This window comes from Trichosurus vulpecula, chromosome 1, assembly GCF_011100635.1.
Source record: "Trichosurus vulpecula isolate mTriVul1 chromosome 1, mTriVul1.pri, whole genome shotgun sequence".
Classification (NCBI taxonomy): Eukaryota; Metazoa; Chordata; class Mammalia; order Diprotodontia; family Phalangeridae; genus Trichosurus; species Trichosurus vulpecula.
Window position 1 is genome coordinate 278,216,937 of NC_050573.1, and position 26,492 is coordinate 278,243,428.

The 26,492-nt window shown below is 38.6% G+C and overlaps 1 protein-coding gene across 1 annotated transcript in view; it reads left to right on the top strand.

The window, feature by feature from the left end:
* NKAIN3 (sodium/potassium transporting ATPase interacting 3) overlaps nt 1–26,192 on the top strand; it is a 451,267-nt gene extending 425,075 nt beyond the window's left edge. The window contains exons 7-8 of the mRNA XM_036744080.1: nt 25,893–25,972; nt 26,184–26,192. Of these exons, the coding sequence (XP_036599975.1) occupies nt 25,893–25,972; nt 26,184–26,192 (89 nt within the window). The remainder of the gene's footprint in view (nt 1–25,892; nt 25,973–26,183) is intronic.
* Nucleotides 26,193–26,492: the final 300 nt, after the last annotated feature.

The following is a 26,492-nucleotide window of genomic DNA, read 5'->3' on the forward strand; positions in this document are numbered from 1 at the left end:
TTTTTCTGGAAATAATGACTTCAATTTCTGGAAGTTTTAATTTGCTCTTGATGAATTATCTGTCAAAATTGGTTTTCCTGAAGTGAATTTACAAGCCAGTAGTACTCCCCATTAGGTGTAGTTTGGTTCCTTTACCTATTCCCTGGACTGGGGTTGACCCCCCTCATTCTCTATCCAGGCCATGTGGCCTAGAGCCATGAGGCCTAGGCCAACATCCTGAAGGAATCTTTCTTCCTGAGTCTGCTCTCCCTATGATGCTTTTAGCAAGTTCTCTCTCTCTTCCTCACTCCATCACCCCCCACCCTCTCACTTCTTGTCCATCCTCCACTCCATCCCGAAGCCATCCCTACACCAACACCTCCAAGCATATTTCTTTTGTCCAGAAATCCCTGACAGACCTGCCACCACATCCTTATCGTCTGGCTCCTAATGCATTTGTAGAACTAGGAGGATAAATAGGTCCTCTGCTCAATGGATAAGTACAGTATATATAATCAGTATCACTTGCTTTCCTGAATGTTCATTCTCTGGGACCCTCTTTCCCACAAGGGATTAGTTTTCTAGACAAGTTTACAATAGAAAATGGACTTTGTACATACAGATATATAATGACCACCGTCATTTTTCAATAATATTGTTATTGACTTATGAAACTAAATGTAGGACAATGGAAAGAGTATTGGACCTCCCTCTTTGCAGAGAACTATTGGTGGGGATTGCTGCATAAAATATTACACTTTTTAAATGTCTTTCTATTAACAAACTATTTTTTCTCCTTTTTACCCTTTGTTATGGGGAATGACTCTTTGGGAGTGGGAGAGGGGAGGATACCTTAGCAGAGAGATATCCATGTATTTTAAAGAGTGCTGAATCTGGAGCCAAAGGACCCAAGTTTGAATCTAGTTCTTCTTCTTACCAACCAAGGGAACTTGAGAAAGTTCCTTATTTCTTGGAGCCTCAGTTTCTTCTCTGTAAAATGAAGGGGGAAGAGGTTAGACTAGTTTAACATCTCTTTTAGCTCTAAATCTCTGATCCTATGACACTGCTGTAACATCATTTGCTCAGTAACCCATGTATAATATTATCCATGTGGAGCTAACTTCTCTTGTGATACTATTTCACCAAATATTGTGTTTTATAGAATTCACTAACATTAGGTGAGGCACAGATACAGAAATAGTTACTGACACATAGAGCACTCTAAGGTTTGCAAAGCACTTTACATATGTGATCTTACTTGGAATAAGGTCAGAATAACCTAGGAACCTTATTGGGCCTGTTTTACAGAAAAGGAAACTGATATATAAATTAAGTAATTTGCTCAGCATCACATAATAAATAAGTGCCAGAGGTCAGAGTTGAACCTGTGTCTTCCTAACATTAAGTTGGGCATGCTAGCCCACTATATCATGCTGCCAGTTAGTAATTAATGGCATATGATCCATTCTTCCTCCTACCACAAACACCAGAAAAGGGCAGGATCATGGTCCTGCCTTCAAACCTGTCCTTAGAAGGATCCAAACATTCTTAACATCTTGACTTGGCTCTAATGATCCTTCAGGTCTACTGAGTAACTCAGAACTCACATTTCTCTATGACTTTAAGGTTTACAAAGTACTTTCCTTAAAATAGCCATGCAAAGTAGGTAAAACAAGTACTATTATCCCAGTTTTACATAGTGGGAAACTGAGTCCTAGAAAAGTCGAGTGCCCAAAAAGTCAAGGCAAATATTAAAACAAAGAATATAGCTACTATTTGGACAGAGAAATAAGCATATGATAGAGCAAGGGGAATGTCATTCCAACACCCACATTCCTTTGATCCTTAAAATAATTTACAAATAATTAACATAAAGTAGACTTTGAAAATTGGTCCTGAACTCTGGGCTCAGTATTAATGGTCAATGGTCTATGAAACACCTATCTCAAACTCAAAACATCACATCTAAATAAATACTCGTTAGGATGTGCTCCTTGAGAACAGGGACTGGTTTTTTTGTTTGTCTTGGGGTTTTTTTGCCATTATTTCTATTCCCAGCACCTAGGAACTTAATAAATGCTATTGATTATTAACTGACATGTGCACATAAAACTGTGTTGATATTACATCTCAAAACGACAGTATTTCTAGTGTACAACCATGAGTTTGGGCACTTAGCTTCTTAGTTCCCCCAGATTCAGAGGTTGTGTGGCATGTCCCTGGAAAGAGCCAAGAAAATGAATGAGCTACTATCCAGATGGTACAGAATGGAAGATGGGGGATTTGGGATCCAGATGTGATTATGAGGGAGGAGCAACAGCTGAAATGTAAAAAAAATGATTTCTCCTCACCCCAAATGTATACTCAGAAAAAATGAGCTATAAGGATTTTATGAGTATCTTGTGTAATATTTTTACTCTGAGTTATTAGGGATGAAATTTAAGAGACCGTAGGGAAAAAAGCCTGCCAGATTTCACATTTACTCTAATAGAGTCCCCAGTGCTTCCTCTTTAACTCATACTAAAGTAGGAAATAATATATTGACAAGTTAGAGAAGGTAGATGACCCAAATATTCTTAACATTTTGACTTGGCTCTAATGATCCTTCAGGTCTACTGAGTAACTCAGAACTCACATTTCTCTATGACTTTAAGGTTTACAAAGTACTTTCCTTAAAACAGCCATGCAAAGTAGATACTGCAAGTATTATAATCCCAGTTTTACATAGTGGGAAACTGAGTCCCAGAAAGTTGAAGTAAATTCATCATCATCACACAGCTAGTAAGTGTTGGAGCTGGCATTCAAATCCAGGGCTCCTAACCCTAGGTCTAACACATTTCCTGCTACTCTAAGCTGCCTTTTCTAAAAATGGAACTTAAAATTGGTTAAACTTTTCTGTTTCTCCTCACGTGTTTCCTAGATCCAGAACTGAAAGAATCCTTAGAGGTCATCTAGTCCAACCACCTTCATTTTATAGTTGAGGAAATTGAGGCCCAGAGAGTTTAAGTGTCTTGTTCCAGGTCACACAAGCAGGAGATGACAGCTGAGAGATTCCATAATGTGAGAAGTAGAATCACAGAGTGAAAATAATGATGTCAGAAAACCTGTTATGGTCATGGTTCTTCAAGCCTCCTAACTCCTGAGTCTCAGCTGCCTTTTCTGGAAAGTAATAATCTTTGAAGGACTTAATTCAAAGCTGTTGTTGTTGTTTGTCCTTCATTCTTGAAGAGGACCATGACATCAGGAAGGTGATGCTGTGATATGCAGGTGAATTGGATTTAAGTGAGGGAAGACTATGCAAAGTCAGCAGCCCCACTTTCTCCTCTAGAGCCATCTGAGTCCAATGGCAAGATATTGTAAGGAAAACACATCATATCCGTGAATTATTAGTGCTATGATACATCTGAAGAATGTCACTTAAGCCCCCTGAACATACAAATCTGTGTCCTTGGACATATTACCATCTGCACCTAATAAGATGCTGCCGATGAGGCTCAGTTTAGCCTTGGGAAATTTTCTTCACAACTTCTAATCAAGAGATACTTCTAAGTGTACAAATCTATATTTACCAAGATATTGGTATTATTTTGTTTTAATTAGATGACAGTTTTTTATTGGATTTTTCCCCAGTAGAAATAATTCTGTAATGCTGAATTCTCTCTCCCAGCCTCCTTTGTACCAAAAATTTTTGAGATTTGAACATTTCATTTTAAAGATAATTGACCATGGTTAATATATAGTCAAATAAGAGATTTGTCTCAGTATACAGCTAACTGGTCTGTCCAATGATTGAACTTAAGCACTTTGTCTGATTAATAATAACCCAAAGACTCCAGCTTTTGGAATAAGAACTCACTATTTGACAAAAACTGCTGGGAAAACTGGAAAATCGTATGGCAGAAACTGGGCATGGACCAATATCTTACACCATATACCGAATTAAAGTCAAAATGGGTTCATGATTTAGATATAAAGGCTAACACTATAAGCAATCTAGGAGAGCAAGAAATAGTTTACTTGTCAGATTTATGGAGAACAGAAGAATTTCTGACCAAACAAGAGATAGAGAACATTATGAAATGCAAAATGGATAGTTTTGATTACATTAAATTGAAAAATTTTTGTACAGATAATAATAATGGCTAAGTTTTTTGATAGAACTTGACAAAAACCAAATGAAGTAGCCAGCGTGACATAGTGTCAAGATAATTGAACTTGGACTCAGAAGACACTTGGTTCTGACACATAGACAAGTCTGAGCCAGGTTTTTCTCATCTACAAAATGGGAATACTATTAGCGACCTACCTTACAAGGTTGATGCGGGTATCAAATGAGATGTCATATGTAAAGTGGAGTAAATGTCATCTATTGCCTTCACCCATTTTTATAGATAGGGAAGCCAAAATTAGAGATTAATTGGCTTGCCCACATCACCAATAAGTGGAAGATCCAAGATTTGAACACAGATCTTCTATCCACCCAATCACATTACCTCAGATTAGAACCAGGTTTTCACTAACTAGACTAACCAACAAGTTATACCCAGATTGCAACCAACAAACAATGTTAAGCTTATGTATAGACCTTGCCCAGCATATTTGCCACTGACTAAATTGGCAAAGTCTACATGCAACATAGGGAAAGAATAAAAATAATTAAAAAAACAAAGAAAAACGTTTGAAATATGTATAGAAAGCAAGAAGAAGAAAAGAATAGGTTGGTTTGTTAGCCCAGATGACACCAGATGACAGAGAGAATATAGAATTATTCAACTACAATTGTGCCTCCATCTTTTCTATTACTTTGATTCAAACATTTTGACCACTTAATGGTGATGCTATAGACAGGATTCATGATATGAGCCAAGGTTGGACTAGATGACCTCTGAGGTCTCTTCCAACTTTTTGCTATAATTCTATTACTGGTAACTAGGGGGGCACAGTGGAGAAGACATTGGACCTGGAGTCAGGAAGACCTAAATTCAAATCCTGCTTCAGACGTTTACTAGCTGTGTGACCCTGGGCAAGTCACTTGACCTCTATCAATCTCAATTTCCTCACCTATAAAGTGAGGAGCATAACAGCACTGACCTCACAAGGTTGTTGTGAAGATCAAATGACATAATATTTGTAAAGCTCTTAGCAGCCTTCGACAATTGCCACACTGATCAGTCAGCAACCATCAACATCGAGGCAAGACCCTGTACCAGCAAAAAATTATGACTTGTTGAAGCCTCATATGATGGTTACCATTTTTTTAACTATAAAGTATTTTTAACTAAATTATGTACATTTTTAGGCATAATAGTATTGCATACTTAACAGAATTATAGTATAGAATAAACATAACATTTATATGTACTAGGAAACCAAAAAATTCGTGTAACTCATTTTATTGCAATATTCACTTTATTGTGGTAATGTGAAATTGAATATTACCTAAACATAATTCCCAGAGCCTGGTGCATTCTATAGAGCATTGGAAGGCAGCAGTACCCTTCCAGCTCTTACAACTGAACTTTCCTGCTTCCTTGATTGTGACTACAGTTAGAATCCTTAATGAAAGGGTAGTATGTGCCATCTCTTAGCATCAACTCAGGTTGTCCAGTTGGGCTCAACTTTAGTGCTCTGGATCCCAGATCCTATAATCTCACCCAGAACCTTTTATGAAGCTAAACTTAGGTTAGCAACCTCCTTTTTTCATATATTCAGCATCTATATGTGGCTTTTTGTTTGCATAAGCTGATTTGATTCTAATCTTTCAGCTTCCATTAACTTACCTTTAGATGTGTTAAAGTTGACCTAATCTCCATCTTCTACCTCCTTATATTTTCTGTTTAAATTTTATCTACTCTTATATAGATGCTATCCATCCCTTGATTTGAATTAAATTAATCTTTCTCTGGGCTCCAGCTTCCCTTTCCGAAGTTTTGTTTCTTTTTAGTTTGTTTTTTTAAATCATATCTAAAACCTGGAGATTACCTGTTTCCACTTTGTACCTCCCTAGCTTCTCCACCTGTACTTGCTTTCCTATTTCATACTTTTCTCCCCATTGTAATACTTCCATTATATGACCCTTACTTCTGTTTATTGGAGGAAATAGCCTCTATTTTTAAAGTCATGATGAGAAAACTTAACACTAGCTCATTAGAGCCATCCGGGACCTTAGTTTTTTTTCTTCTGCAAAAGAATTCTTCCCATTCTTAGTCTTCAGTTAAAATCCCAGAGATCAAGGGCTTCTTCTCATCCCTCCCAATACCATGGAGATGGCCTACTCCTCCTTCAGCTTGGTGCTGCTACTCCTGGCCCTCAGGTCACTGCCCTTGCCAAGCAAGTTCACTTTATGAAATGCTGCTCTGAGGTTGGAAGAGGCCAGGAGGTGAAAGTGAATCTCTGTTCCACTCAGCCCTGCAAATTGCACAGAGGAGAATCCTACATTGTCAATGTCACCTTCATCAGCAATGTTTAGTCTAAAAACAACACAGCTTTAGTGCCTGGCATTGTGTTAAGGGTCGAAATACCTTTCCATATCCCTCAGCCTGTTGGCATTTAGTGTCCCATTGAAGGAGACAAGACACATAACTACTTGAACAAACTGTCAGTGATGACTGAATACCCCAATATGAAGTTGGTGGTGCAATGGAAGCTTGGATGACAGGGTAAATGTTCTATTCTGCTGGAAGATCCCAATGGAAATTGTGTAAGCCAATGAGCTACACTCCACCAATATATTTATCCCAAAATGAGAGGATGTGAGGGTAGGGAGTTGGGTTGTTAGGAAAGGATGAAACCTGAAATAAGCTCAGTGACATGAAAAAAGGGATTTTGAATGTTTTGCTTTATGCACCCAGACCCCACTCACTGCAAGATCAAGAACTGTGCAGCTATACCATGTAAGCCCAGAGAGTGCGTTGTGGATTGTCATCAGCATTCTCTACAGTTAGCATGTGGAGGGCCCAAGAGGAGACTAACCTTAGGGAAGCCTATTTTGAAATGTCCAAGAGGTTGGCGTTGGGTCATGGGACTCAGTTCCAAACTACGGTGATGGAGGTGGGATATTAACTCTCTAAGCTTTTCAACCTAAGTGCCTCATGGTGAGTTTAGCATTCCTGTCTAACATCTGCTGTGATCACTCCCTGACCCTGATTCGTATAGTCAGAACTTGAGTGTCATCTGCCTCCTTTCACCAAGGAGCTCAGTTGCCAGGAGCTATGGATGGCTGAATGGCTATCGGAGTTAGTTGGTGTCAAATGTTTCTGCTTTAATTCTGCGGTAGATGGCTTTTACTAAACAAATGGATGATTTTTACACTAGTTTGTGGTGAATACACAGCAGCACATATTAGCTGAATCTGTCTTTTTTAACATCATTAACTAGCAAACACTTACATACCTGGAAATTCCTTTGAATAAAGTCTTTGTGAATCTTGAAAAAAAATCACATAGACCTTAGCATCACCAGTATTCAGGTGGTAGTCTTCCATACACAGTTCCTGTGTGAGCTCTAGGAAGTTGTGGCTTGCTAGTTTGAAAACTGTTTTTAACATGGAATGAGTGGGATTGGAATGGCAATGTAATAATATATTATGGGATACTATAATGAGCACGATAGATTATAAAGTTAATTAATCTGGCTTTGCATCAGAACTGGGCTGCTCAATAAATTTTCCTGATTATATGCTGGTGGAAAGGTTTGGGAGAATAGAAGTTTGATCATCTCAGCTCAGATAATATTCCCACTGCTACCTATTATGCCTATCCTGGCATCTTGGTTTAAAAGACTCTCAGGAATGAATCTGCATTTACAACTAAGATTCCCCAATTCTCTAGTTCAGATTGAAAAGGAGAATCAGTCTTATTTATTATATTGGTTTGGGTTTTGGCTACCAAGCAAGTGCTTTTTATGAGTATCCCAGAGGGTTTCCCCATAAATTCTTTGCTTACACATCCAGTCTTATGGTTAAGCAGCTAACTCCTCCAGCTAAAGACTTGCAAAATCCAGAATCACTAAAACAGATTTGAAAGAGAAGGATCAATTCAGTTTTAAATGTATTGAATCTGTAAAGATAAAACATTGTTTTCTCCAAAATCTCCTTCCAAGCCCATAAATATGTATATGTGTATATGTATAATTGGAAATATATGTGTATACATACACATACACACATGTCTCCAATTACATATTCCCTTTGACATATAATGAAAACATACTGCAAATGGAACCAAAAGCAAAAAGACATGATAGAGTATCTGTCTCTCATTTATTCCTATGCTAGGTGTTGTAAGGCTAAGATAATGGGGTATTCTAAAGAGTCTCTGATATAGGCACTTAAGTCTCATTTAGTAACAGACTCGTGACTTAGCTAAGAATGTGTGGATGAAGACTGGGATAAAGGAGGAGTCAATTTTCCTTCTTAGTTTGACCAACTCTACTTTGCTATTTTGATGAATCCATGATTTCAGTCATGTGGGAGCTCCTGCCACTAGCAGTTCAGATCACAGTCTTTCCATGCTGTTTTATCCTCTCTGATTCTTTCCATAAATCCTTTATGGAGGATCCAACCATTGCACCAGAAGCCTGCCCTGTTTCTTTGAATATGCCAATATGCCTCTCAGACTGTCTATCTGTTGTCTCTCATTCTTGATTTATGATGTCCCACCTGTTTGTCTGGTTATACATGTTCTTTCAGATGTCTTTCCTAACCTTTCTCATGTGCTAACCATAGTTGGTAGTACTGCCTACTTACTCACTACATGCCTTGCCATTGTCTTTTGGAGTATTCACAATTCAAATGATTATAAGACTATTATTTCATGACTCATGACTATATGTCTTCATTAAAAGGATTTTGGTGTTAAAGATGTACTTTTGCAGCATCAAGTAGTTAGAATGCCATGGCAAGAGTCAGGAAGACTCGTTTCCTGAGTTCAAATCTAACCTCATACACTTACTAGCCATGTGACCCTGGCAAGTCACTTAGCCCTGTTTGCCTCAGTTTCCTCATCTGTAAAATGAGATGGAGAAGGAAATGGCAAACCACTCTAGTATCTTTGCCAAGAAAACCCCAAAAGGGGTTATAAAGAGTCAGTCATGACTGAATAACAACTGCAGTATCAAGCACCCTACAGTTCTTCAAAGTCCTTCATAATTTTCTGAATTCAGTCTATACTGATCTCTTAATATTTAATTCTGGCCCTATTTGACAAAAGAAAACTGATTTAACTCTGAATTTCATCTTATCTGACCTTTTGGTTTTTGCCTGTGTTTTCTCAAGAAAACCAATAGGAATTTCAGCAAGCCTTAAAATCAGTACTCTTGATCCCTTGCAGTGGGAGATTAGAAAAATTCTAACATTTGCTCATTTGTTTTCATGATTGTGACAAAGAGTACAAAGCTTCTAAAGTCCAGCCTTAAGAAGATTTAGAATTACATCCATCCTGGTGGTACATGATGAGGCCAGCTGTCCATGTCTCAGTCCCAGTTCAATCCTCATTCATCCTCCCAGAGCAATTTCTCAACCTAAGGACCTTGAACCTTAGAGCAGTTCAAAGGACCATAAATTTATACTAGGAAGGATCATTAGGAGTCATCTCACCAAAACCTTTTATTTTATAGATCAAGAATCTGAGCCCCAGAAATATTAAGTAACTTGCCCAAGGATATACATGTAGTACGTGTCCGAGACAGAATTCGAACTCAGATGTTCTAGCTGCGAGCTCAATGCTTTTTGGGGGGCCTGTTTCATGTTTTCTCCCCAAGGGGCACTTAAACTTGGCACGTCTTATTAGCACAACTGCTTTGCTGTCGACACTCTTAGAGCCTTGTTAGTTACTCATTCCACATCCTGGCTTTATTTATTCCAATCTGGCCTTATTTTGTCCCTTAGGTGCTGCTGTGTGTATGTTTGCCTCCCTGGTATCCAAGGTCCCTTTCAGATTCAGTAGCACACATGACTGTGATGTTGTCCTCCCACTATTGAGATTTATGACTTCTCATTGTCCCCTCTACTTACTATCTTGCTGCATAGATGCCCTCTCCCCAATTAGAATAAAAGGAAGCCAGATAAAAATAAAGTTTTTTAAGTCCATAGTGCATTTCAAAGAATGAAATAAATATCAAGTAAACACTTTTTGATCTATACAATATGATTACTTCTTAAATAAGAAATACCAAAGGAAGCAGGAAGTAATATGTGGCCATGGAAACCCCATACTGTGAGGAGATCAATACTAATTGGAGGAAAGGGGAGTGAAAATGAAGGTTTGGAGCAGCAGAAAACTTGCCTAGAAATTATTTATGTATGTTCTTCAACTCCACACATTCATGAAGTACATAATAACATCAAATGTCGGTATCTTGCTATCTCCTGTGAAGGATACAGCCTCTCCCTCTATCTCCTTCCTCACTATTCCATGGCATTTTATGGAGTCTACCATATTCTAAATAATAGGACTGCATTAGTGGTACTAACATCTAACTATATTTATGTCAGTTATATCTCCACTAGTTGGGAGTCATAGCCTATGAAATATATGTATATTTAGACTCAAATAATCTTAGAACTTCAGAACTGGAAGAAACCTCAGAGACCATCTAGTCCAATCTAAACCCAAACAGGAATTACTTTCATTCAGGTTTTTTTGAATATGTGTGTATACATACAATCTACATATTCATGAAACCTATGTATAATACATGTATATCTATGTCCAAAAAAACCTGGATGATTTTTTTTTCTGGGTATATTATAGAGGAAATTCATTTTCTGGTTTAGATTGGACTCAATAGCATCTGGAGTCTCTTCCAACTACAAAGTTCTGTATTTCTGTGATTCTGTACACACATTTTATATGCCATATCTTCCTGTATTTGTTCATTTAACCATTAAGAGGCACTTCTGGACACTTCCCTGATCCTATTCAATAATAAGGGCCAAGTTTAGGAAGTCACTGGTGCTTATGAATGTCATCCAACACCAAAGAGCCCTTCAGCGAAAAGTCAATCTCTCCAGAATTCTCAGTTGTTGTTAAGTGGTTTTTCAGTCATGTCTGATTTTTTGTGACCTCATTTGTTTTGTTTGTGTTTTTTTTGGCAAATATACTGGAGGGGTTTACCATTTCCTTCCCCAACTTATTTTATAGGTGAAAAACTGAGCAAACAGAGTTAAGTGATTTGCCTAGGGTCACACAGTTAATAAGTGTCTGAGGCCAGATTTGAACTCAGGATTGGTGCTCTATCTACTGCATCGCCTAGGTGCCTATCAGTGTTCTCAAAGAGATGGCTAACTCTATGTTCTAACTCTGCTCTTTTAGTGGGTGACTGTGCTCATCTTATTAGTCCAAGGATGGGTATGCAGATTTATTCAATGAAACTTCTTCTCAATGGGAAAATTCTCTTTTGACTTAGTGCTACATTATATAAAATCACAATATTGTAGTATAAAAGAGTCCTATGCACAAGCACAATTTAACTATATGCATATATTTACTCACAACTGTGGAAGCAAAAGGAATAAAATAAAATATATCAAAACAGCTAACACATATGCTGCATGCCCATGGTTTTCCCTAGACCCAATTATCCTTTAACTAGTCTACAAGGACATACCAAAGCGAGGCATTCAGATCAGGTGCTTAGACTCACAACCATTTGTTTCTGCCAGAAACTAGTACAAATCCCAAATGCTATTCTATTCATGGAACGTCAGAGCATCAATGTTCAATTGGTTGAGAGGACTTAGGACACAGGGTACCAATTCCTATTCTGGACAGCTTTCTTCATCGTGTTCCTTTTTGTGGCAGTTTCATGATGTGTTATGGTGGAGCCATCTCAAAGAATTCAGTCAGATCACCTATAATCCAAGTATAGGCATTTGTTAAATTGACACCTCTCATGAAGTGAGCTAAGTTCCAAGAGGAACCAGCAACTTCAGAAAAAGCAAGATGGATTTTTATAGGGTAAAGATCCAATTATGTAACAGAAATTATGAATATTCAAAAATCAGGAGGGATTTGTTAAGGGTAATGGGGAGGCAATGAGGGAAAGGTCCCAGCCACAATGGAACTGTGCATGCAATTACCCACAATGCATACAGAAAAACTCATTTGGGGGAAGTATGCATGATAATGATATTATAATAAGCCTCTCTATGTTATAAGTTTACTGTAGATCAGTACTTTACTATTACTGCACAGGTGCCTATTTAGGGAAAGTCCCTTCTATTGTTTTGGGGTCCACATCCTTTTCAGGCATCCTGGTGGTGCTGCTTTCTGATTAGCTGAGTATTGTGGTCCTGTCTGAGATTAGATGAATGTGGTTGTGGTTGAGTGCATGGACACACCTGCTGTTTAGGTGGGAAATATGAGGAATGGGTCTGGGGTCAGTGGCTAGCTAGAGGTAGTGGCTGGGATCCCACCGCATGGACACACCTGCTGTTCTGTGAGAAATATGAATTCATGGACGCACCTGTTGTTCTAGTGAGCAGTGAGGCACATATGAGGAAGTTAGGATGTTGAATGTGGCAGGGTATGAGGGGCTAGGTAGGAGCAATGGGCCTGCTATTCAGTGGGGCCTATAAGGAAGTTAGAATATTGGGTCTTGGGGTAGCTTTATTAGGATTCTATCATTTTTGATGGTTGGGACTTCTAAAATCCTGCCATCTAACTCCTTCCCAGCATGGATAGCTTATCAGTTCAGCTGTAATGTGTAAGATTCCAATCTCTTCCCATGGAATTCATTATTAGCAAAGTGATAAAGTGGCCTCAAAAGTGATCCCAGGTATAGAAATGTCTCCCCTGCCCACCATTCCTCCCTGACCCCCTGGAACCTTCCTTTTTCTAGAGTTCTCATAATAGCCACTGCCTAAATCAGTTCTGGCCCTGGACCAGACACTTTTCCCCACTCTAGCCCTTTTCTTATTGTCAGCTTGGTGAGAATTCCTACTTTCTGAAGCATCATAAAAAGGGCTAGCCAGAATCAGAATCCTCATGACTCTTAATTCCTCTTCCCCCATGCACGATATAGCAAAGTAAAAAAAGGGTTGCAAACGTATATACATATCAAAAGTTAAGCCACACTTCAAGTAAACACAGAAGACAGAAACACAAAGATTAAAACCAATAAATCAGGGTTGTTGTTTTTTAGATCAGACCTATGCAAATCAGGGCATTATCAGTGCAGGGTACCTCATATACTAAAATAAGTGGGCACTTTCTCTGCAAATTACCATTTTAAGGACTTGCCCAAGGCACTGAAAGTTTAAATGATTTGCCCAGGGTCACACAGTGGTATTAGAGGCAGTACTTGAAAGCTGATCTTCCCCATTCCAAGGCCAGCCCTCTATCCACTATTTCTCTAAGAATGACTATTAGCATAAAATAAGAATGGACCACATTGTTCTCTCAAGCAGTATGTTCGACGTAACTCGGTTTCAAAACATTTGCTTACATATAACTTTTTAGGAAAAGCTTTCTCAAAGAGAGTGATAGAAACAGAGAGAGAAACAGTGTGGCACAATGGATCTGTCTCCTTGGTGTCAGGAATACCTGGGTTCAAGTCCAATTCAAGATAATAATATCGTGATTTCCTTCAGGTTCAGAGCTTAAAACAAGTTGATAATAGTTTAAAAAAATAGATTTTATACAAGAGATCTATACAAGACAATGATTTTTTTTGGTAGAGTAGAGAAAAATATTGTTCTAGGCAAGTGAAAACAAAAACAGTACTTATATGGGAATTAGCAAGGAAAACCAAGGGAAAGAAGTCCCATCTTTTGGAGGGGAAATGCCCATATATCCTGTGTCTAAAATAATAATGACAATATTCCAATGCCGAACAAATTTAACAGTTTATGAAAATAAAGGAAAGCAATCAGATGGTCTCAAGGCCAATAATCAGGGTGATACAAGTCATTTTTATTATACTTTGAGTAAGAGAAGAGAAGAGGAAGGAAAAAGCAACAGGGGAAGGTGTTACACCTATCTAGATCCATTTTCGAGCATCTCTACAGATTTAATTCAACATCATTAAGTCCCTAAAATGCACAAGGTGCTACACTAGGAAGTGAGGACTCAAACAGGAAAAAGAATGAAATACCCTACCCTAAAGGAGCTTATTATCTAATCTGGACATACAACATGTAGGAAAATAAACATGCTACAAGGTAGCATGTGCTAAAGGCAGTAGATGCAAACTCCTAATGCTAGGCACTATTTCAGTTTTTTTCTATGAATGCCAAAGTTAACACAGTGCTTTACCCATAGTAGGCAATAAATATATGTTATGCTAATATATGGTATTATTGAATGCTGTGGTAGCTATGGCACTGACTTAAGCTGTTGAAACCTCAGGAAATTTATTCTATTCATAGAGAAACTCGTGTCTAGGTTAAATGTGAATAGATCCAGATAAAGCAAGCTAGGAAAATTTGAGGGAGCTTTCCATCTGACTACCCCTTTGAGGGGTTACCTTATTTGGAAGCCCCTTCACTATCCCCTTATGCAGTCACACTTTATTTGGTTTTATTGTCATTCAGTCATTCTTCAGTCATGCCTGACTCTTGGTGACCCCATATTGCCACTGATGTGAAGTGGCTGCAGACTGTTTTTCTATCTCAATTCCACACTTGAATGTGGGAATACAACCGCCTTACTCACAGATTGTTGTTATTCAGTGATTTCACTCATGTCCAACTCTTGGTAACCACATCCAGGTTTTCCTGGCAAAGACACTGGAGTGGTTTGCCATTTCCTTCTCCTGCTCATTTTACATATGAGGAAACTGAGGAAAACAGGGTTAGGTGACTTGCTCAGGGTCACACAGCTAGTAAGTGTCTGAGACCAGATTTGAATTCAGGTCTTCCTGAATCCAGGTCCAGCACTCTATTCACTGTACCTCCTAGTTGGCCATTCACGGATTACCCATGTGTCCACGTAAGTACATTTTTTTTCATCTTGTGAAAACCTTGCCCAACCACCTGTATCTTCACGTGTCTTTGCAATGGCTGTGTATTACAATAGCATTCTGACAGCTTCTGTCAATATTTAATTTTATAAAACGAAATCCCTCTTTCCCAAACCTTTCCTTTTGCCATCAGTTTCTGCATCCATTGTAGAGATTGGTATCTCCAGGAATAGATGAAATCATTTGGGATTTCAGCAGGTGGACTCAGTGCCATTTTTGTCTGGAAAGAGAACATGCTGTCCTGTGATATGTACAGCTGGATGGTGTAGACATAGATGGAAAGCAATCAATGCAGAAAACAAAACAAAACACCTCAGGTTTACTCAGTTGCAGGCACAATACACCTCAGCAGTGTAATGTGACACAGTCAAAAAAGCTAATGCTGCATTAACAGAGAGCTCGTTTTCAGAAGAGAGAGATAATAGTCCTACTATACTATGTTCTGCTCAGACCACATCTGGAGATCTGTATCCTATCTGTGGGCTAGAGTTTGCCCAGAAGAAAGCCGGAATGGTAAGGGGGCAGAAAACTATGTATTGCAGAGCTAGATCAGTTAAGGAACTGAGGACACTTAGCTTGGAGAAAAGAAAATAATTGTTTTCTTCAAGTATTTAAAGGTTTGTCAAGAGAAAGAATGGGCACCAGAGGGAAGTAGGAGGACCTAGGACTAAAGATTCCCAAAAGTCAGATATCTGTTCAACATAAGAGAACATCAAGTCACAACTGGAGCCATCCCAAAATGGAACAGGCTGCCTCAGCAGATAATGATTTCCCTGTCACTGTTAAGTCTGTGCTGGAAATATAATAGACGGGATTTGTGCTTTGGACAGAGCTTGGACTAGATAAGGTTACCTCCACTTCTCTGACCCTTAGGTTAGAGAGAGAGAAAGAGAGAGAGAGAGAGAGAGAGAGAGAGAGAGAGAGAGAGAGAGAGAGAGAGAGAACCCATCATGACTAGGCTGCTCCACCCCTTTAATTTTCCCCTCATACCCATCCCTAACCCAGCCTCCTCCCAAGCCCCAACCAGTTACATGTCTTAGATGAGGTGGGAGTCACTGCTCTATTCCTTCCAATGAGATGGAAAATTACTAGACCTTACAATCTATCCCACCTCTTTTCCCTGAAGACCCCCAGCACCATCAGCAGAGCTATAGATATAACCTAAAGACCCATGTGCTTTGCCACCTGCTCTTTCCCTGAACCCTTAGTACTCCCAGGCTTTACTATCTGCCCTGTAGCTGAACATTCTCTTCTATGTTGTCTCCTCCAACTAGGAGACCCAATGGATAGTCTTAGACGTGGAGTCAAGAAGACACGAGTTCAAATACTGCCTCAGATGCTCACTAGTTGTGGGAGCCTGGGCAAGTCACTTAACCTCTCTCAACCTCAGTTTCCTCATCTATAAAATGTAGAGAATAATAGTGCCTACCTCGTAAGATCATTTTGAAGATTATATGAAAAGTGCTTTGCAAACCTTAAAGCACTATATAAAGACAAGCAATCATTGTTGTTGGTGTAATGTGGGTCCCTCAGGAACAGAGACTCTCACTTTTTCTATTTGTATCCCCAACATTTAGCACAGTGCTTGGCCTATACATGATGCTTACTCATGCATTCATTCATCGCTTCCTTACTTTCCATCTCTGTCTAAATAGGCACTGCATGGTTACCCCTATTACTATCTCTCCTTACCCTTCTCCTCTCATTCGCTATGATCAATTCTGATTTTCTGGGCAAAGGGTGGGATATGGCTTGGGATGATGATAGTAAATCAGAGACAGAGCTGGGATTAGCTCCAAAATCTCTTGACTCTCAATCAGGTATGTCCGACCTCACTACCTTTCTAAACCCTGAGGCATGGTGACTATATATCCAGTCCCTTCAAATTCCGGCTCCTTCATCCCATTGTTCAGAAGTAAAGAGTCTGACCTTTTCAAACTATCTCCTCTTTTCAACCTTTCCTAACTTCCCAGGTCCAGGAAAAGATTTGAAGTTCCCTGCATCAGAGTAAAAATGAAATGAGATGTAATAAAACATGCTCTTGGGTGTCATCTATCCAGGCTGAACAGTTCCGAAAGTTCTTAAAATTATTTACAACATCAGCACCACCTTCTTGAGTCAGCAGTATTTTACAGCCTGACCATCGAGGGAAACTATGATCACCATCCTTCAGAGCTGCCAGAAAAGGAATCAACAGCATCTTTAATGCCCTGTCCACAGCAAGGAGTGCTGGCCACCATACCTCTTCCCCACTGGGCAAGTGGAGCATTTTGAATGGAAATTTTCCACTGGTCGGGTAGCATTCAGCCAAAGAGGTGACCCTGCAGAGTAATGCAGCAACTTGAGAAATATGATAGGTTTTGGCTGCCAGCTACAGCTAAAATAACTGGTTTCTTCTTTAAGCAGTCTTTCATTATCAGTAGGATGCTGCAAAATTCTCTCTGGAGTCTTTTGAGCACCTCCCTGCAAGACATCGGTTGACTACTCAGCTCAATCTGGCGTTTCCTTTTTGTGACTTCATGTCACACAACAGCTAAACTGCAATGTTAATGGCTCTGATAGGTGTGTGCGCTTAGAAGCATGAACAATGGCTCCTTTAGACTTTATTCCTAGAGTTGGCAACTTTTAAAATAAGCACTTATGAGAACACTCTATCAGCTCCACTGAGCTTGGAACACACAAGCTAATTAGTCTTCATTGTTGTATAGTCTCTCTTAAAAAAAATAATAAGCATTATGTTATTGTTCCTTGTTTCTTAGCATAGTGACAAGTCAAGTAAGCATGCATGTAGCCTCAAAGATAGAGATTCTTTACCTAGGGCCTATGAACTTTTATTTTAAAATATTTTGCTAAATGTATTTCAATATAACTTTTCTTTTATAATCCTACATTTTTTATTGTCTTCATTTAAACAGATTATTCTGAAAAGGGGTCCCTAGGCCTCACCATATTGTCAAAGGGATCCATGATACTCCCCCTCAAAAAAGGTTAGAACCTCCGCTCTACGGGGATTAAAAATAATCTCTATTCTAGTTAAGCGTTTAATGAGGATATCCAAATCTGTGGGTCTCATAAGCTTTAACCCTCTCCCACTACAATCACCTGAGCTGATTACCCAGGAGATGCCATTAGCAGAGGCTTCATCATATCCATGTTCTAATTAGAAGCACAAGGGTATTACTATTCTACAGGCCTTGTGAACCTTAAAGCACAATATACATGCTAGCTACTACCCCTCCTGCCCTTTTCCTAGCGAATTCTAACCATGTAACCTTCTCATCCTAATATTCAGAATCCTCCCCTACCCTAGGTTAAAATCCTTTCCCCTGTAGCTTTGGACTTGGAGTCAGAAAGACCTGAGTTTGAATTCCACCCCAGGCACGTACTAGCTTTGTGGTAGTACACAAGATTATTCTCTTAGCCTCAGTGTCCTCCTCTTTAAAAATGAGGGGATTAAATTCAATGACCTCTAAGATCTCCAATTTTAAAGCTATGATCCTATGATCCCCTGCCTCCCATACCTGTCCAGCTCAGCCCAGTCAGCCAGCCTTCTCTGTTACCTGCTTCTATTGTGACCTCTGAAATCCTACTTTATTTAATAAAAAGGAGGGATTTAATAAATCTCTTGTAATTCAAACTCTTCCTCTTAGACTCCTTCTTTCTGGTAAAGCTGTACCTAGGCTGGAGAGACTGGGGCTTTGTTTGCTCCAGGGCAGAAAATGTAAGGAGTATTAAGATCACAGTTCTGGGGGACTACTTCCTGTCCTTTTTGCCCTGCCTTCACAAACCAGGAATTCCCAGATCTCCAATTGAATTCTGATAGGATTTTCATGGCTCTCAATTCATTGGCATGGCTAAGATAAAATGACATACCTTGGGTTCTTAGAATCCTTAGTTTTCTTCCAGGTTCACCATACATTTCTCCAAAAGAACCCTTTCCTCATTCTTCGTCTTTAAGGCTCTCTCTTTCCACAATTTATCTTGCATTTACCAATTTACATGTTATATTCCTCAAGTAAAATCTCTCTTTTCTTTACCTGCTAAACTTTTTAGAGGAATAGACTATATTCAGGTCCTCATTCCTGGTACCTAATTATTTCTCAAGCCTTTGTAATCTTCTGAATCCACCACCCTCCTAAAACAATTCCCTCCAAGGACACCAATGAGCTATTGATCCAATAACTTTTTTCTTAGTTCTCATCTTCATTGACCATTTTATGGCATTTGACACTGTCAACCACTCTCTCCTTCTATATACCTGCTTCTCCTTTGGTTTCTGTAACATCACTCGAGATCAGTGTTCTTCTTCTCTGACTTCTGCTCCTCAGATTCATTAGTTGGTTGGTCCTTCTTCCACTGCCCAAATATGGTTGTGCCTAAATGCAGTGGTTCCCAAGGGCTTTGTCCTTGACTCTCATGATGTAGGCCAAAGAATTCTAGCACTAGAATTATGGGACCCAGGTCTTATTCTATTGCTTTCCCGATTCTGCTACTTTCTTACCTGTGTGACCTTAAAGAAATCACTGAAACTCTCTGTTCCTCAATTTCTCCATATGTAAAATAAAGATGTTGGACTAAGCGACTTCTAATGTATCTTCCAGTTTTAAATCTATAGATCTATGCCCCTTCTCTCTTTACACTCTCACCTTTGGTAATCTTAGCTGTCCCCAAGGACTCAGTTGTGTGTTGATTCCCCAATTTACACATCCACCTTCAAACCCTCCCCTCATAAATCCCATTCCCATATTTCCAACTATCAGCTGGTACTAAAGGCACTTCAAACTTGACATGTTGAAAATAAAATGCATCATTTTCCCCCAATCAACTGTTTCATTTTTTGCCCAATACTTTGTATATAGTAGTAGATTAATACATTCTTTTTGATTATTTAAATTGACCTCCCAACCCCCTACTTTTGTTTATGGTAGCCTCATCCTCCAGTGACCCAGGTTGAAACCTCACAATCACTTTTGACTCTTCTCTCCCCCTTATCCATCCCCCACAACCAATTTCGAAGTTCCCTTGATTTTTTCTTCCGTAGCATCTCTAATCTGTCTTCTCACTCTTACTTCCACCAACCTACTTCAGGACTTTATCAGCTCTTGCCCAGAGAAGTATAACAGCTTCCTATCTGCTTTTGGTCTCACCTGTCTCTAGCCTATCCTTCATGTTGTCAAAATTATTGCACTAAATTATTGTACTTCGCCCAAATGACAGTGAGCTGCCGATATCGATAGTTAAAAATCAAACTTCTTAGCCTGGCTTTTAAGGTCCTATAACCAGGTTCCGATTTAACTTTCCCTCTTTATTCCCTATTATTCCCCTTCTTGTGATCTATATTCTAACCAAACTGGACTATTATTAGCTGTTTCCTAATCTCATTCTACCCTCTATTACCACTCAACATTTATGAAAATTGCATGCCTATGATAGCTTTCCTTAACAGAGAGATGGCATAATTTTGCAGATAGTATACTGAGACCCGTATTTACAAAAACCTAGGTTCAAATACTGTCTCTGAGAGTTATGAGCTAGGCATCTCAGTTAATCGAATGCTGGGCTGGGAGTCAGGAAGTTTATTGTTGCTGTTGTTCTGTCATGTCCAACTCTCTGTGACCCCGTGGATGCCAGCATGCCAGGCCCTTCTATCCTCCACTCACTATCTCTTGAACTCTGTCCAAATTCATGTTCATTGTTTTTGTGATACTATCTCATCTCATCCTCTGTTGTCTCCTTTTCCTTTTGCCTCCAATCTTTCCCAACCTCAGATTCTTTTCCAATGGGTCCTGTCCTCTCATTATGTGGCCAAAGTTGTTAAGTTTCAGCTTCAATATTTGACTTCCCAGTGAATGGCCTGAATTAATTTCTTTTAGTATTGACTGATTTGATCTCCTTGCTGTCTGAGGGACGCTCAAAAGTCTTCTCTAGCACCACAATTTGAAAGTGGTAATTGTGCAGCATTCAGCTTTCCTTATAGTCTAATTTGCACAGCTATGTGTTGCTACTGGGAAAACCATAGCTTTGACTATATGGACTTATGTCAGCAAAGCAAGGTCTTTGTTTTTGAGTGTACTGTCCAGATTTTCCATAGCTTTCCTTCCAAGGAGCAAGCATCTTTTAATTTTATGACTGCAGTCACTGTCTGCAGTGATCTTTGAGCCCAAGAATATAAAATCTGATGTTGCTTCCATTTCTCCTTTCTCTATTTCCCAGGCAGTGATGGGACTAGTTGCCATGATCTTAGGATTTTTTTTTTAATGTTAAACTTCAAGCCAGCTTTTACACTTTCCCTTTCACTCTCATCAAATGGCTACTTAATTCTTCTTCTCTTTCTGCCATCAGAGTGATATCATCTGTGTATCTGAGATTGTTATTTCTCCAGGTAACCTGAATTCTGGCTTTTGAATCATCCAGCCTGGCATTTTGTATGATGCGCTCTGCATGTAAGTTAAATAAATAATATACAGCCTCGTCATACTCCTTTTCCAATCTTAAGCCAATCAGTTGTTCCATATTTGTTTCTAACTGTTGCTTCTTGGCCCAAATATAGGTTCCTCAGGAGACAAGTAAGATGATCCAGTACTCTCATCTCTTTGAGGACTTGAGCATTTTGTCAGGACGTTCACAACTGTCCTCAGATTTTTTCCTAGTTGTATGACCCTGGGCAAGTCACTTAACATCTCTGTGCCTCAATTTCCTCATCTGTAAAATTAAGGGTTGAAGTAGATGGCCTTTTAGGTCTCTTCCAGCTCTAAATAATAATAGTTAGCATTTATATAATGCCTAAAGTTTGCAAAGTACTTTACAAATATTATCTCATTTGATCCCCTCAACAACCCTGTAAGGTTGGTGATATTATGATCCCCTATTTTACAGTTGCAGAAACTGAGGCAGATAGTGATAAAGTGACTTACCCAGGATCACACAGCTAGGAAGTGTCTGACGGCACATTTAAATTTAGGTATTCTTGACTCCAGGCCCAGCACTCCATCCACTGAGCCACAGAGTCACCAATCTATGATATTATGCTATCTACCTGTTGAAAATATCTATCAAAGGCCCTCTACAATCTGAACCACCTCACCTTTCCAAATTTATTTCACATTCCTCTCCATCCATACTCTTCTCTCTAATTAAATTATGATACTTGTCCCCCAATCACATCCCACACTTTTTTTCCTTTGAAACTTTTCTCACTGTTCCTAGAACGTCCTGCCTTTCTCTCTTCATCTGTTGAGTTCCTATCTATCCTTTAAAGCCAAACTCTTTCAAAGAAACCTCTTCTCATTCCTCCCCCTCTGCCCCAGTAAGAGGGATCTTCCCCACAAACCCTTTTCCTAAATCTTATACCACACTTTTCTTTCACTTCTATAATGTAATTATTTATTATTTGGGACACATACGATATCTATCTACCAGACTATCAGCTCCATGAAAGCAGGGATACAAATCTTATCTAAACTTAAAGAGTTCAAATTTGAAGGGAGCTTAAGATAATTTTCTTCAATCCATTCATTTTACCAAAAAAGGAAACTAAGTCTCAGAATTTCTTTTTTTGTAAAATGAATGGGCAAGTCATTTAACCCTGTTTGCCTCAGCTTCCTCATCTGTAAAATGAGCTGGAGAAGGAAATGGAAAACCACTTCAGTACCTCTGCACAAAAGGAGTCACAAAGAGTCAGACACGAATGAAATGATGGAACAACAGCAAAGACCCAAAGAGGTTAAATAATTTGCCCCAAACCACACAGCTAGTGAGAACAGAACCAGAATTTGAACTCAGCCCTTCAGATTCCAAATCCATTATGTGTCATCACCTTTGGTATTTAGCATAGTACTCTTCTATGGAAGTAATAGTAGTGTACTCAGTGCCCTTAATGGAAGGCATTAAGTAATTGCCTTCCTGTTGAATGCAATTTCCCAAATTTATAAATCAAATCAATTAAAATTAGAAAACAAGTACAATAATCCAAGATACTTTTGGTTCTATTTTTTTCATATTTCAAATCAGAGATCTCTTGAAGGCAGCAAAAATGAATGGAACTTCCTATTTTTTAGATGCTAGCCATCTCATAAAATCTGAAGTACAGATATCACACTACTATAAAAATGGACTTGTTTCATTATTAGTTCACTTCCTCCAAATACACACACACACACACACACACACATACACACAAACACAGAGAGAGAGAGAGAGAGAGAGAGAGAGAGAGAGAGAGAGAGAGAGAGAGACAGACACACAGAGAGAGAGTGAGAGATACAGAGAGAGAGAGAGAGAAGATCTACTCTGTGCTCTTACTGCAGAAGACTCCTTTACAGAAGAGCCCACAGATAGGCAAAGAAATGGAGAATCAAGTCCACAAAGATCTCTCTAGATATTACTTATAGATTTACAGTAAGAACCAATCTTGTTTCCATAGGGGCAGGAAGGCATTAGCACTTAGATTGTGTCTGAACCACACCAAGAAACACTCAGCTGTGGGCAATTCCTCTCCTAGCTCCCAAGGAGCTAGAGCCTTCAAGTTCACAGGGCATGTGATGAATTATTTGTCATGTGAAGCTGTCAGGGTCAGCAATCAGCAGCATTCATTATGCCCACCTTGCACATTTTTTACCCTGAAGACCAGCATGGGGGGAAGAGGGCAGAAATCAATCGTCTTTGAGATCTCTTTTGCTTATGTATAAAGCAAACTAGGAATGGGAAAACTGGGTGGGGAATTAAGTATGGCTCTGGAGTACTGAATTATCCAAAGGAAATTTAGTTTATGACCTAAGCTTTCCTGTAGACAAACAGCAAAGTTTTGAGTGGTTGTGTAACTTTTACAAGGTGAAAACACAATAGTGTTCTCATGCAGCAAGGTATCGCTATTAATATATAACAACTCTTACAATCCATCCATCCACTTGGTTAGCATCCTTGTCAGAGATTTGAGGTGACTGGAGGGGGTAATTGCAAAGAAGCTCAATTACAAGAAACATTATTTCTTCTAAGAGGTGACTTGGCAGCTATGTGCTCTGTTTGAGTTTGGCCCAGGAAATAGATTAGTAAGATCTAAAAGTAAAGGAGATCCCTGCTGGTTCCTGAGCCAATGTTTATATGTAACATTTCACTTTCCCAGAACGGATAAGGGATAGGGGATTTTAAATGGTCAGCTTTTTTTTTTACATAATTGACACTAAATTATTTGGTTTCAACATTTCTTAGTCATCCCCCCTTCCCACTCCCCACAAAGCCTGCCAACGATCCTCACAAAGACCAACTTATCAAAAACTGAAAGTATAATGAAGATATGATTAATGGAAATGGAGGGTAGGATTAGAAACACTTGACCAGATGCTTTGAAGAAAAAAGTAGGGATGTGGGAGGTAAAATGGTGATTAAGAGCTTATACTTTGCCGTATTAACATGACATGACATTTTTCACTATGGTTAACCTCCATTATAAAATACCTTGCTATCACATGGATGCAGCCACGCTGTAGATGAGATCATGTCCCCGGGTACAAAATTATATTCAAAAAAGTACTTCTTTCCCTGTAGTATGATCTCTTCAGCTCTAGAACCCCTTCCTCAGTTGCTCTTCCATTATAATTAGTCTTAAATATTTTTGAATTAGAACACTTAGTCAATTTATAATTTGATCTGCTCAGAGAAACAGTTATATAATTTGGTAATGGTAATAAAATGATTCATGATTATTTTGGAAGGGGGAGAGAGTGACTAAGGAAAATCCAAGCCCAAATCTAATTTCTAGTTGAGTTCTTATTAATGGAGGTCAGTGTTCATTCACCTAAGTGACTGGCATTAGAATGGGTTATGACTAAGTCTTTGTATAAACTTTGGGTACATTGTGTGTTTGTATAATAGATTTTTCTGTATGTATATATATATATATATATATACATATATATATACGCACATATATATGCATATACACAGAGAAATAGGTGTATTTATATTATTGTTTAAAGATATATGTCGGCAATGTAGAAATAAACATAGAAAATATTTTAGGAACAATGAATGACTTAAGGGATTCGTGATGACTTTATGGAATGTAGAGCTAGAAAAATAGTGATCATTTAGGTCAACCCCCTCATTTTGCATATATTGAAACTGAGACAGAGAAAGCAAGTGACTCTTTCAAGGTAACACAGGTATTAATTCAGACATGCACAAGGGCATTATTTGACTTCATACCTGTTAAACTTGTACTTATATAATATAACTTAATCCTAATTCAAGTTGATTGATAATTAGAGATGAACATAAACACAGCTGAGCTGCAGTTGAAATAAATTAGAACTAGTGGTTGAAATGAGTATTGGACAAGAAGAGTTTGAGTGACACAGGAGGGATTCAGAACAAACACTTCAAAAGAAAATTCTAACTCTAGGGGAAGTGAGACATCTGGTAACTTTACCAAGGAGGTTATTAAAACTCCCTTGAATATTTTAAAGACAAAGTTAACTCTCTGTGGGATGTGTTAAGGGGAGTCCTATCAAGACTAAAAGAGGTTTATTAAGTGACTTCTTGAGAGCCTTTTAAAAACATGAACAGAACATATTAGGAAAAAGTGGAGTATGGCATCTGTAGCAAAAAACATAGGTTTTGACATATAAAGAGAAAGGATATGTAAATGACTATTCCGGGGGCATTATAAATAAATTGATATTCTGGTGTTAGTTTGTCTTTTATCAAAACCAATAAAAATGGGAGATTTGATTTTTTTCAGTCTAAAAGTTCCTACATACTTTGAATGTCTCTTAAATTTCACCATTTATTTATTCATTGACTTTAGTCATATATTAAAAACATTTATTTTCCATTTTATGGTAAATTACAGATATGAATAATTTTTATTTCTGTGTATTCTATTTTAAATTTTCATTTTTATGTGTATTTTTCATTTCCATCTATATATTTATATTGGACTGTTATATTTTCAGTTGACTTCATAGGTGGACTTGACACACACTCCTACCATCAGTCCCCCCAGGATCATGTTGAATTAAAGCCTGTTAAACCTGTAAGTAAGGTTGTGATGAGCTGGAAAATATTAATCATTCTAACTTGGCCAGAACTAACCCGAACCAGAATGAATTTGGACAAATTGCTACTAATTTTTATATTAACTTATAGTCACTGATCTTAAAGAAAGGCATTTTACAGGCAGTATGTATTATTTTTTCAAGACATAGGTTATCATTTCATTATCTAAATCATTTATTTGACTACAGAAAGAATAAAGACATGGTTTTGTCTAGCCTGCTGAAGGGAACACTTAGGATCATAGATTTACAGCTGCAGGGGACCTCAGAGGTCATCTAGTCCAACACTCACATTCACTGATGAGAAAACTAGAAGTTAAGTGAGTTACCCGAGGTCACAGGAGCAGTAAGTGGGGAAGACAGGATTTTCCACCCCAACTCCTCTGACTCCAAATCCAGTGTTCTGTCCACTGTGCCATACCATACCTCTACTCATCTCTACAGATTGACTCAGTTACTATCTTCCAAGTAACGGGGATAATGGCAAGAGTGACTGAA